The 13278-nt window shown below is 52.6% G+C and overlaps 1 protein-coding gene across 1 annotated transcript in view; it reads left to right on the forward strand.

Annotated features, from left to right (window-relative positions):
- SSH1 (slingshot protein phosphatase 1) overlaps nucleotides 1–13278 on the forward strand; it is a 103915-nt gene that overhangs the window by 80524 nt on the left and 10113 nt on the right. The window contains exons 14-16 of the mRNA XM_056820932.1: nucleotides 4064–4210; nucleotides 8771–8971; nucleotides 10996–11530. Coding sequence (XP_056676910.1) covers nucleotides 4064–4210; nucleotides 8771–8971; nucleotides 10996–11530 — 883 coding nt within the window. The remainder of the gene's footprint in view (nucleotides 1–4063; nucleotides 4211–8770; nucleotides 8972–10995; nucleotides 11531–13278) is intronic.

A 13278-nucleotide genomic window follows, 5' to 3' on the forward strand; every position in this document is an offset into this window, starting at 1 on the left:
TTGAAAGAGACCCAAAGATGATGGAATTGAGGACAGTTTGGATTGGGGAATGATTTGAGGAAGGGAGGGAGATCAAGTAGGAGGCTACTAGAATTGTCCAAGGGACAAGTGATGTGAGGGGGAAGCTGGGTGACTCAGTGGATAAAGAGCCAGACCTAGAGATAAGAGGTGATTCCGGGTTCAAATCTGACCTTGGATACTTCTTAGCTGTGTGACCCTGGGCAAATCACTTAATTCCATTGCCACTCTTCTGCCTTAGAATAGATACTTAGTAGTGATTCTCAGTCAGAAAGTAAGGGTTTTAAAAAATAAGTAAACTGGCATGAGGAGACAGGAAGAAGACAATTATTATGAAAGGTACAACCAATAGGGTCCTAGCAACAGGTTGGATATGGAAGATATGGGGCAATACAAGTCAAGTCTAGACTCTGAGGTGACACACTGAGGACTAAGCGAAGGGTGCTGCCCTCCACAACAATAGGTAAATTGAATGGAGACACTAGCTTTGTGAGGGAAGATAAGAAATTTAAGTTCAGGCCATATTGAATTTGAGGTGCAAATTGGGTTTGCCAGAAATGATGCCCAGGGAAGAAATCGGGAATCTTTGATTACTATCCTCTTGATTCCATTGATTGATAGGTTAAGACCACAGGGATAGAATTCTGATGTCCTTGACCATAATTAGGAGGGTGGCAACAGGTGTGGTGAATTATTATTCCCTTATTAATGACTTTTTTAAAAAATAAGTTTTTATTGATTTTTTAAAATCACCAATATTTCTCCCAGTATCCCTCCCCTTTTCCTTCCTAAAGAATTAATCTATATAATAAATAGTATTTTTTTAAGTATAAAAAAAAGAGAAAGAAAATAAATAGTAATCAATTCATTGAAAAAAGTCTGAAAATGTGTACAGAATAGAGCACTTATGAACCTCTCACTTCTGCCAAAGGATGAGGTGGTGATGTCTTCTCCTATCTCTTTATTCAAGACCTGCTTGATTTTTATAATTTTAGAACATTCCCTTCTAATTTTTTTCTTCCCATGGTTCTTTCCATTTCGTTGTTGTAGTCCTTATTTATCTAGTTTTCTTGATTCTGTTTCCTTCCTTTGCATCAGTTCACATAGATTTATCCAGGCTTCTCTGTATCCATCACACGCATCATTTCTTACATTGCTCTAAGGGTCTTATCATGTTCGGGTACCACGGTTTGTTTCTCCATTCCCCGGTTCATGGGCAATCTGCTTTGTTTCCAATCCTTTGCTCTCACCACAAGTCTTTCCATTAGTTTAAAACTTTGGAAAATGTTGGAGATTTTCTCTTTTTTTAAAAAATAATTTTAATTTTGTTCCAATGAACAAAAACTCTCCTTCCTACCTCACACCATTAAAAAAAAACAACTAAGAAAAACAAAAGCTTTGTAACCCATATGTATGGTCAAACGAAACACGTTCCCACATTGGCTGTGCCCAAAAAATAGATGTCTCATCGTGTGCCCACAGTTGCTGGGATTTTCTGAATAAATACTGGCCTCCTGCCTGCCAGGAACAGTGTGGGGAACCCAGAAGCCCTCACTCCACAGCAGGATGAGAGACAAATGTTCCGATCTGGATTCCAGGGAACAAATTTCTGAACATTGCTATTATTATTCCCCCTCCACCCCCACCCCCCTCAAAAAAAGGGAAAAAAAGAAATAAACAGCTCAGGGAGACCAGATCACCCTTCAAAGGGTCCACCCTCGTGGCATCCACGAATGACCACATTTAAAAGTCAAGACTAAACAAATCCTAAAATACACATTTCTGGGGCTACTGGAGCGGTTTTTTCCTCTGGAAAGTCTGCTTGAAAAGTAAGGTTGGCGATGAGCTGTGGGCTCCAGCTCGAGCCCCTCGGTCTAGGACATGCTTTCCTTGGTAATAACAGCTCCCGTTTCTGCTGCACCTGACAGGAATTTATAGACATTAGCTCACTGGAAGCACTCAGAAATCCTGGGCAGGAGGGAGGATGGGGATCGCTAGCCATTTTATACAGGTGAGCTAGCCAGGCCCAGGAAAGGCGGAGTCCCTGGCTGAATGGCCCCCTAGCATGGCGGTGGAGAGGCCAACACCAGAAGGAAGACCCAGGGCTCCGGGAAGTAGGACCTGCCCACTGCAGAGGAGATCCGACTCGGGCCCAGTGCCTTCCTCCCTCATTGGCTGAGGGAGAACTGCCGCCCTGATGGGAATAAACACTCTGAAGGCACAGACAGACACACGTACCCAGCTTTAAAAAAACAAACAGTTTAACTGGGTTTTTTGTTGTTCTGAAGTGTTTTGGACATCTGCATGGGTAGAAGCATGGAACGCCAGAGCCAAAACAGAAAATGCCAGAACTGAAAGGGGCCTGAGGATGTGGAATGTCAAGCTGCGAGGGGGCTTAGAACAGGGAATGTCGGGGTTGGGAGGGGGCTTAGAACAGGGAATGTCAGAGTTGGGGGGGGCTTAGAACAGGGAATGTCAGAGCTGGGAGAGTCCTTGGAACAGGGAATGTCAGAGCTGGGAGAGACCTTGGAACAGGGACTGTCAGAGCTGGGAGAGACCTTGGAACAGGGAATGTCAGAGCTGGGAGAGACCTTAGAACAGGGAATGTCAGAGCTGGGAGAGTCCTTAGAACAGGGAATGTCAGAGCTGGGAGAGACCTTAGAACAGGGACTGTCAGAGCTGGGAGAGACCTTAGAACAGGGACTGTCAGAGCTGGGAGAGTCCTTGGAACAGGGAATGTCAGAGCTGGGAGAGACCTTGGAACAGGGAATGTCAGAGCTGGGAGAGACCTTGGAACAGGGAATGTCAGAGCTGGGAGAGTCCTTGGAACAGGGAATGTCAGAGCTGGGAGAGTCCTTGGAACAGGGAATGTCAGAGCTGGGAGAGTCCTTGGAACAGGGAATGTCAGAGCTGGGAGAGTCCTTGGAACAGGGAATGTCAGAGCTGGGAGAGTCCTTAGAACAGGGAATGTCAGAGCTGGGAGAGTCCTTGGAACAGGGAATGTCAGAGCTGGGAGAGACCTTAGAACAGGGAATGTCAGAGCTGGGAGAGTCCTTGGAACAGGGAATGTCAGAGCTGGGAGAGACCTTGGAACAGGGAATGTCAGAGCTGGGAGAGACCTTGGAACAGGGAATGTCAGAGCTGGGAGAGACCTTAGAACAGGGAATGTCAGAGTTGGGGGGGGGGGCTTAGAACAGGGAATGTCAGAGCTGGGAGAGACCTTGGAACAGGGAATGTCAGAGCTGGGAGAGACCTTAGAACACAGAATGTCAGAGCTGGGAGAGATCTTAGAACAGGGAATGTCAGAGCTGGGAGAGTCCTTGGAACAGGGAATGTCAGAGCTGGGAGAGACCTTAGAACAGGGAATGTCAGAGCTGGGAGAGTCCTTAGAACAGGGAATGTCAGAGTTGGGAGAGTCCTTAGAACAGGGAATGTCAGAGCTGGGAGAGACCTTAGAACAGGGACTGTCAGAGCTGGGAGAGTCCTTGGAACAGGGAATGTCAGAGCTGGGAGAGACCTTGGAACAGGGAATGTCAGAGCTGGGAGAGACCTTGGAACAGGGAATGTCAGAGCTGGGAGAGTCCTTGGAACAGGGAATGTCAGAGCTGGGAGAGTCCTTGGAACAGGGAATGTCAGAGCTGGGAGAGACCTTGGAACAGGGAATGTCAGAGCTGGGAGGAGGCTTAGAACAGGGACTGTCAGAGCTGGGAGAGTCCTTGGAACAGGGAATGTCAGAGCTGGGAGAGTCCTTAGAACAGGGAATGTCAGAGTTGGGGGGGGGGGGGGGCTTAGAACAAGGAATTTAGAACAGGGAATGTCAGGCCTCAAGGGGCTCTGTAGAACTTTCAGTGTCGAATGTGAGTACTGGAAGGAACCTTTACTGTCTTCTCTCTAAGATTCTCAGATTTGGAGCACAGCAAACAAGCAGAGACGTGACTTGCCGGGGTCCCCCCAGCCCCTGGGGCCTTCAGGAGAGGAGAGATGGGCTCGGTCTGGTGGGCCCCTTCTCCTTGCTCACCTGGCCTCGTGTTCTGTGTCATTGCAGCGTTGACTACATCTTAAACGTAACCAGAGAGATCGATAACTTTTTCCCCGGCCTCTTCGCCTACCACAACATCAGGGTGTACGACGAGGAGACCACGGACCTCCTGGCCCACTGGAACGAGGCGTATCATTTCATAAACAAGGCCAAGTGAGTGCGGGGACAAGCGTCGGGTTGGGCTCGTGGGTGGATCGGTCGCTCTCATTAGGCACCTCCTGCATGTCCAGCACCCCGGTAGGCTGCTCTAGGGCACAAGCCCTGCACAGGCTTCCTTCGGGCCCTCCGTGCTGGGCGCTGCAGGCCAGAAACCTCCCAGACAGCCCTCTGGGGGCTGGCATGTGACCCGTCCAAGATCATCATCAGGCGTGTCTTAGCGGCCTCCTGGGATTTGGGGAGAAGCCAGGCTTTCTTTGCAAGCTCTACACACCAGCTCTCTATTGTTTTTCATTGAAGGCAGGGTGGCTGCAAGCTTGATTCAGGGGTGTTCCTGGCACCCCTTGGGTGCCCCCACCACCTCTGCTCTGCTCTCCTTCAGAAAGGGCGTCCCCGATCCCTAGAGAAATCGCAGCTGCAGTCCTTGTCGCCCCCTCGTTGGGTTTCTGAGCCAACCTCCCTCCTCTGAAATGGGGGCGACGGGTCCGGAGGTGAGGGTCAGAGCAGCCCCTGGGTCTGTTTCATTTTCAGTGTGTCTATTTAAATTCACCAGAGCAGCGAGAAGTCAGGCCTTTTGGGGTAGGGGGCGACTCAGTGCAGGAAGAACCAGGCTTAGAGACAGCTCCTGGGTTCAAATGGGACCTCCTCTGGGACCCTGGGCAAGTCCCTTAGTTCCCCAGCCCCGACCGCTCCTCTGCTTTCAAACCAATATTTAGTATTGCTTCTAAGACAGAAGGCAAGGGTTCAACAAAAAGGGAACATGGGCCTTTCGGCCTGATCTCCGCCTAGGGGGTGCACTCTGGCGTGTGACGGACTCGGCCTTTATTGGGTCAGTGACGTGGCCAAGAGACAGGAGGTCCTGGGTGCAAATCTGGCCTCAGACACTTCCCAGCTGGGTGACCCTGGGCAAGTCCCTTGACCCCCATGGCCTAGCCCTGACCACTCTTCTGCCTTGGAGCCAATACACAGTATTAATTCTGAGACAGAAAGTAAAGAGTTCAAAAAAAGGAATATTTTAAAAATATTTAAAATAGTAAATATTAAGTTAATTAAAATTAAATATTTTAAAAGAATATTAAAATAGCAGTTGGCGATAATAGAGTGCTTTAAGTTTTGCAAAGCTCTTTACAAATATGACCTCATTTTGTCCTCCCAGCAAACCCAGAGGAGGTTGATGCTATTACTCGCCCCATTTTACAAATGAGAAAACTGAGTCAGATCAAGGCTAAGTGACTTGCCCAGGGTCAGGCTAGCTGGATTTGAAGTCACGCTGCCCCCATGATATAAAAGTCCCTGCCCTCGGGGACTTACAGCATTATGAAATAGGAGCTGGTGGGCTCGTCTTTTCCCAGGCCAGTGCCTGGCACAGAGAAGGAAGGCCCTTAACAAATCCTTGTTGGCTGATTGACCGCCTTCTGTTCCCAGAGAGGTCTGGGGGCTCCCTCTGGCAGACTGCAAAGCTCAAAAGAGCATGGATTTGGGAAATGGAACTTGAAGGGACGATGAAGCAAAGTCTGACAGCCCCCGGCGTGGAGCAGAGCAGCTGTGGGGAGCATAAACAGTCTGGCTGCCAGGCCTTTGCCTTCAGCCCAAATAAAGCTTGGCCCACGGCTTGCTCCGGGGGCTGCCCTCCCTCCTCTACCTGAGCAAGCCCAGCCAGGAGGATCATTGCGGAGGGCAGGCCTCCCTCCCCTGGGGCCTGCCGGCAGCCCCTGCCCAGATTCCTGAGGAGAGTGAAAGGTCTGCATCCAGGCCCGTGCCATGAGCTCTGCAGCCCAAAGGGGTCTCCGGGCTTAGGCTGTTTGATTTGGGCCGGGGAAAGACCTACTTACAAAGCCGAATGATTATAGACTCTAAGTCCCAGGCCATCTGATCCAACTCCTCATTTTACAGGGGAGGAAACTGAGTCTCGGGGCTAAAGGGACCTAGGATCCTGGACCTAAAACCAGATGTGCCTTCAGAGGCCATCTCGTCCCACCTCTCTTTTACAGAGGAGGAAAAGGAGACTTGGAGAGGTGGATTCACCCAAGGCCACACTGGTAGTAAATGTCAAGCAATATTTGAACCCAGGTCCTTTGACTCCCAAATCAGTGCTTTTTCCCCAGGATTGCCATCATTCCCCAAGCCTTATGACACTGAATATTAGACCTGGAAATGTTTATTCTACATGGCTATTTGTCCTAAGATTTACAGCCAGAAGAGGCTTAAATATCATCTATTCACAATGTCTGGTTCCAGCCCAACAGTCCTGCTGACTGTTCTTTGGACACAACATTCCATGGCCATCTCTGACGCCTGGAAGCCCTCCCCCCTCACCTGTGTCTGTTAGCATTCCTGGCTTCTGCTCTCCCTAACACAGCCCAGGTGCCACCTCCCCTAACCCACCCACACTTCCCCAACTGATCTCTCTCTATATCCCTCTCTCTCTCTCTCTCTCTCTCTCTCTCTCTCTCTCTCTCTCTCTCTCTCTCTCTCTCTCTCTCTCTCTCTTCTTTCCCTCTCTCTCTCTCTCCCCCTCTCTCTCTCTCTTTGTCTCTCTCCCTCTCTTCTTCTCTCTCCCTCTCCCTTCTTTCCCTCTCTCTCTCTCCCCCCTCTCCTTCTCTTTCTCTCCCTCTCCCTTCTGTCCCTCTCTCTCTCTCTCTCTCTCTCTCTCTCTCTCTCTCTCTCTCTCTCTCTCTCTCTCTCTCTCTCTCTCTCTCTCTCCTCTCCCTCTCTTTCTCTCCCTCTCCCTTCTGTCCCTCTCTCTCTCTCTCTCTCCCCTCTCCCTCTCTTTCTCTCCCTCTCCCTTCTGTCCCTCTCTCTCTCTCTCTTCCCCCTCCCTCTCTCTTTGTCTCTCTCCCTCTGTCTCTCCCTCTCCCTTCTTTCCCTCTCTCTCTCTCCCCCTCCCCCTCTCCTCTCTCTCCCTCTGTCTCTCTGTCTCTCCCTCTTCCTTCTGTCCCTCTCTCTCTCCCCCTCTCCCTCTCTCTTTGTCTCTCTCCCTCTGTCTCTCCCTCTCCCTTCTTTCCCCTTCTCTCTCTCCCCTCTCTTCCTCTCTCTCTCCCTCTCCCTTCTGTCCCTCTCTCTCTCCCCCTTTCCCTCTCTCTTTGTCTCTCTCCCTCTCTTCCTCTCTCTTCCTCTGTCTCTCCCTCTCCCTTCTTTCCCTCTCTCTCTCCCCCTCTCTTCCTCTCTCTCTCCCTCTCCCTTCTGTCCCTCTCTCTCTCCCCCTTTCCCTCTCTCTTTGTCTCCCTCTCTTCCTCTCTCTCCCTCTGTCTCTCCCTCTCCCTTCTGTCCCTCTCTCTCTCCCCCTCTCCCTTTCTCTTTGTCTCTCTTCCTCTCTCTCTCCCTCTGTCTCTTTCCCTCTCCCTTCTTTCCTCCCTCTCTATCTCTCTACCTCCTCCCTCTCCTCTCTGTCTTTTTCCCTCTCTCTTCCTCTCTCTTTGTCTCTCTCTCCCTTCTTTCCCCCCCTCTCTCTATCTCTCTACCCCCTCCCTTTCCTCCTCTTTGTCTTTGTCCCTCTCTCTCTTCCTCTTTGTCTCTGTCTCTTTCCCTCTCCCTTCTTTCCCCCCTCTATCTCTCTACCCCCTCCCTCTCTTCCTCTCTTTTTCTCTGTCCCTCTCTCTGTCTCTCTTCCCTTTTTCCTCCTTCCCCCTCTCCTCTTTTCTTCTCTCCCCCTTTCTCTTTTCTCCTCTCTCTTTCACTATCTCTGTCCCTCCCTCCCTTCTCCCTCTGCCTCTATCCCTACATTCCTCCCCATCTCCCCTTTCTCTCTCCTCCTCTCTCTTTCTGTCTGTCTCTGACTCTCATTGCAGTATTTTTTTCTTCTTGACCCCGGCCTCTGATTCTGGCACTGCCAGGTACTCCCTCTTCCAACACAGATCATCACCTGCTCTGAACTGAGTTGCCTGAAGTGAAATTGGAGCTGGGATCTTCTGACTCCCAGCCAGCTCTCTGTCCATCATGCCATCTGTATGTCCCTATTCAAGTGAATTCAATCATGATGTAGTGAACAAGCCACAGGAATTGCGATTGGGAAGAACTGAGTTCCGATCCTGTCATAGACACTGACAAGCTGCGTAATTCTGGACCAGCCACCTTAACTCTGTGCCTCTCGGTTTCCTCATCGGTACAAAATGAGGGGGATTCAGTGTCTGGCTTATGGAGTTCCTTCAGACTAAATCCAGGATGAGCAGAACCAGGCTTGGGCCGGGCGTCCAAGTGCTGCATTTGTCCTGTGGCTCTCTGACCCGCGGGCCCGTTTCTTACCTGCCTTCCCCTCTCTCCCCCACATTTAACAGACCCCCCCTGGAGCTCGTCCGGGACTGGGGCCTGCCTCGTCCTTGGCAGAGACGTCTCCCGCCTCCGACCCAGAGACGCGCCTCTCCCAAAGCCCAGACCCTGCGGGCCTGACTCTCCGTGCTTTGGGGCCCCCGGTCCTTTTCGCTTTGGGGGATTCCTCTCCGGGCTGTTCCGTAGACAGCCAGGGCAGCCTTGGGGGTGGGCCGGGGACCAAGGAGAAGCGAGCGCCTGGTCTTGCCTCCTTCCCCTCCTCACCTGACCCGGCCTCCCCTCTCTCCCCAGGAAGAACCATTCCAAATGCCTGGTACATTGCAAGATGGGCGTCAGCCGCTCTGCCTCCACGGTCATCGCTTACGCCATGAAGGAATTTGGCTGGCCCCTCGAGAAGGCCTTCAACTACGTTAAACAGAAGCGAAGCATCGCCCGGCCCAACGCGGGCTTCATGCGGCAGCTGTCCGAGTACGAAGGCATCCTGGACGCCAGGTGAGGCCTGGACCGCCCCAAGCCCCCTCCGACACTCGCGGGCAGGCTCTCTGATCCTCAGCTGCTTCATCTAGGAAATGGGGATACATCCCCCCAAAATTCCCCTCCTGGAAGAAGGTGTGAGGCTCGCACAAGAGAACGTGTCAAAAGTGTTCCAGGAAGCTAAAAGAGAGCACCTTTGAGGCATCTTAGGTAGCCAGGCCTAAAGTCTGGAGGGCCTGAGCTCCAATCTGGCCTTGACACTCCCTAGCTGAGTGACCCTGGGCTAGTCACTTCACCCTCTTTGCCTCACTTTCCTCATCTGTAAAATGAGCTGGAGAAGAAATTACAAGTCTAGTCTCAGGCTCTTACTTAGCTGTGTGACTTAGGCAAGTCACCTTACCCTGCTGGCCTCAGTTTCCTCATCTGTAAAAATGAACTGGAGAAGGAAATAACAAATGACTCCAGTATCTTTACCAAGAAAACCCCACATGAGGTCGCAATAGGTCAGATAGGTCCAAAAGAAGTGTAAGCGGCAACAACAAGCATTCTTGTCATTGTTGTAAGACTTCATTCTCAAATGCATAATTTCCAGAAATCATTGCTTCCGGAGGGAGTCAGGGTCAACGGATTGTTTATGATGGTTTCAGATGGGGAAACTGAGGCCCAGGAGAAAGGACGTGACTTGACTGACCCTCTCTCATTAACAGCAGGACTAGTCTCCCCTCCCTGTGCCCGTCCTGACAAGGGAGGAAACGCTGCGCCTCCTTCTTCGATGATTTCACTGTTCCAGGCCCAACCCTAAAGGGGACCCACGAGGAACCCATTCCTGATTCTTACCCCCCAACTGAGGCTGCTGGGCAGTGTAGACTTTGTGTCACGGTTCAGTACTGAAAGAGCCTTAGAAAAGCGCTGGGAGGCAGCTTAGAACAGGGGGTGTCAGGCGAGGAGATCCCTTAGACTGGGGCTCAGGGATCCCTTAGACTGGGGCTCAGGGATCCCTTAGAACTGGGGGTGTCAGGTGAGGAGATCCCTTAGACTGGGGCTCAGGGATCCCTTAGAACAGGGGGTGTCAGGTGAGGAGATCCCTTAGACTGGGGCTCAGGGATCCCTTAGAACTGGGGGTGTCAGCTGAGGAGATCCCTTAGACTGGGGCTCAGGGATCCCTTAGAACAGGGGGTGTCAGGTGAGGAGATCCCTTAGACTGGGGCTCAGGGGTCCCTTAGAACAGGGGGTGTCAGGCGAGGAGATCCCTTAGACTGGGGCTCAGGGGTCCCTTAGACTGGGGCTCAGGGATCCCTTAGAACTGGGGGTGTCAGGTGAGGAGATCCCTTAGACTGGGGCTCAGGGATCCCTTAGAACAGGGGGTGTCAGGCGAGGAGATCCCTTAGACTGGGGCTCAGGGGTCCCTTAGAACTGGGGGTGTCAGGCGAGGAGATCCCTTAGACTGGGGCTCAGGGGTCCTTAGAACAGGGGGTGTCAGGCGAGGAGATCCCTTAGACTGGGGCTCAGGGGTCCTTAGAACAGGGGGTGTCAGGCGAGGAGATCCCTTAGACTGGGGCTCAGGGGTCCCTTAGAACTGGGGGTGTCAGGCGAGGAGATCCCTTAGACTGGGGCTCAGGGGTCCTTAGAACAGGGGGTGTCAGGCGAGGAGATCCCTTAGACTGGGGCTCAGGGGTCCCTTAGAACAGGGGGTGTCAGGCGAGGAGATCCCTTAGACTGGGGCTCAGGGGTCCTTAGAACAGGGGGTGTCAGGCGAGGAGATCCCTTAGAATATAGACTGCCGGGGCGCAGAGAAACTCTAGACTCTAGAACGTCAGTGCTCGAGGGGTCCTTAGAAGAGACGTCAGAGGTCTAGGTCGGACCTCCAAGATCGTAGTCTCATCCCCTTCTTTCCACGAGAGGAAACTGAGGCCCAGAGGAAGGGAGATGGTGGCCTGCAGCTGATAGAGGGGAGAACTCCGTGTCCCTGGATGCCAGGGCAGGCCCTCTGGGCCAGTCCGTGGTTCCGGGCTGACCCGTCTCCCTGCCCTTTCTCTCCACAGCAAACAGCGCCATAACAAGCTGTGGCGGCAGCAGACGGAGAGCAGCCTCTCGCAGGGGGCCGAGGACCCCCCCGGCCCCGGTGCCTTTCTCCTGGAGAGCTTGGATGTGGACCTGGAGGCCCGGCTGGCCAGCTTGGACAGCCCCAAGCAGCCCGGGCTCCTGGACAGCCAGGCCCCTGGAGGCTCAGCTTTCCCCTACTGCTTCCGTCAGCTCTCAGACCCCTTCCCCAACTCCCCGGGAAATGGGAACGACTTCATCCAGCTGGAGGACTTGGAGAGAGACGCCCTGCTAGGAGGAGAGCTACGGCCCCCCGAGGCATCGCCGGAACCAGCCAGACAGCCCCGGAAGGGGTCCGGTTTGTGCGACAAGGAGGTCAGGAAGAAACTGGAGTTCGGGGTTCCCAGGGCGCCCAGCGGCCCCTTGGCCCAAGTGGAAGAGATGGAGCGGGATGAGAGTCCCGGGGCCGAGAGGCGGGCCCTCAAGGAGAACATGAATAACAACAACAGCAAGCGGAGCTGCCCCGAAGATTTCGAGGTACACTCGGACCTAGGGAAAGGGGAGACAGCACTACCCACCCCGACCCCCAGGCATCTCTCTTCCAGCTTCAGATCCCCGCTCCGACACTCGGTGTGACCAAGTCAGATCTCTCTGGGGAGGCAACATGGCAGAGAGGTGGTGTTGGAATGAGCCATAAGACCTGGGTTCGAATCCTACCTCAGACACTTAGTAGCCGTGTAAACCTGGCTGTGTTACTTCCTGTCTCCCCCTCTGTAAAATGAGGGGGCTGAATCTGAGGAGCTCGACAAGCCTTTTCAGCCCTGAATCGATGGTGCGAGGCACAGTTTTCTCCTCTGTAGAATGGGAGGGCTGGCCTCAGGCCATCGCTAGGAGTCTTTCATCTCCCAATTCCCCGATGGTTCCTCTTTTGGTAGTCAATTATTTTTTCAAACCTGATCTTCTGTCTTAGAATCAATACTGAGTATCAGGTCCAGGGCAGAAGAGCAGGAAGGGCTGGGCAATGGGGTGACGTGACTTGTTCAGGGCCACCCAGCTAGGAAGTGTCTGAGGCCAGATTTGAACCCAGGACCTCCATCTCCAGGCCTGGTTCTCTATCCACCGAGCCACCCAGCTGCCCTCTGTAGCAAGTTGAGATTTTGCCAGATCCTTGCCCACAGGGGGCCTCCCTGGAATTTGGGGAATTAACTAGCATCTCTTCATTGCCTGCCGCTGTCCAGGCTGGGGCTAAGCACTGAGTGTCTCGGGGACAGCCTCGATTCAGTGCCCACTCCTGCTCCTGAGACTTTGGGCCTCCTCTGTAAGGACAGGGATGACAGTCTTTGCATCCTTTCCCGCAGGGGGACGTCCTGTGCCAAGTAACAGCAGTAATCCTATTGCCTTAGGGTTTGTGATCTCATTTGAGCCTCAGTCTGGTCTGGAGATGCTCTTACCATTCCCATGTAACAGATGAGAAGAATGAGGCCCACAGGAGAGGAAGTGACTTGCCCAAGGTCATACAGATGGGGTGGAGGGTGGATTGAAGCTCAAGCCTTCCAGATCTATCATATCTCTTTTTTTCCTTTCATTTACAAATGGGAACATGAGTGAGGACCCCCCCCCCCAAACTCCAGGGCCAACAGTGCCTGGTGCAAGTCCCATAGACATCTTAAAGGCAGCCTATCTTTCCCCCTACACCCTTCCCTCCTCTCACCTTCCCTGTTATGGCCAAAGACAGCTGGGGTTGCAGTCAGAGGACCTGAGCTGGTTGTATCCTGCCTTTGTACCTTATCAAGCCCTGTACTACATAGGGAAGCCACACAGTCTCTCTTTGACTCAGTTTCCTGTACATGCAAAATGAACTTGGACGAGGCAATCTCTTTCTAAGCTCTCTCCCATCCTAGTATTTGTTCAACCCTCCTGTGCCGGGCTCTGCCATGTCTCGGAGAGAATCTTCACAGTCACCTAGCCCAAATCTCTCATTTTCTGTTTGGGGACACTGAGCCCCAGGGAGGGTGAGTGGGAGCCCGGGATTCTGTTCCGAGGCAGAGTGGTTCCCCTTGCATTCCCTTGCCCCGCAGCCCATCCTCAGAGATCCAGGCTCTCAGCTCTCTGCTTGATGAGTAACGACAACCACAGTGATGACTGTGATGATGGAGGTGATGAGGATGATGATACCTCCTGATATTTAACTGCACAATTCTTGCAGCGAGGTGGCTCAGTGGATAGAGTGCTGGGCCTGGGGTTAGGAAGACCCGAGTTCAAATCTTGCTGCAGACACAAATTGT

This window comes from Monodelphis domestica, chromosome 3 (assembly GCF_027887165.1).
Source record: "Monodelphis domestica isolate mMonDom1 chromosome 3, mMonDom1.pri, whole genome shotgun sequence".
Taxonomy (NCBI): domain Eukaryota; kingdom Metazoa; phylum Chordata; class Mammalia; order Didelphimorphia; family Didelphidae; genus Monodelphis; species Monodelphis domestica.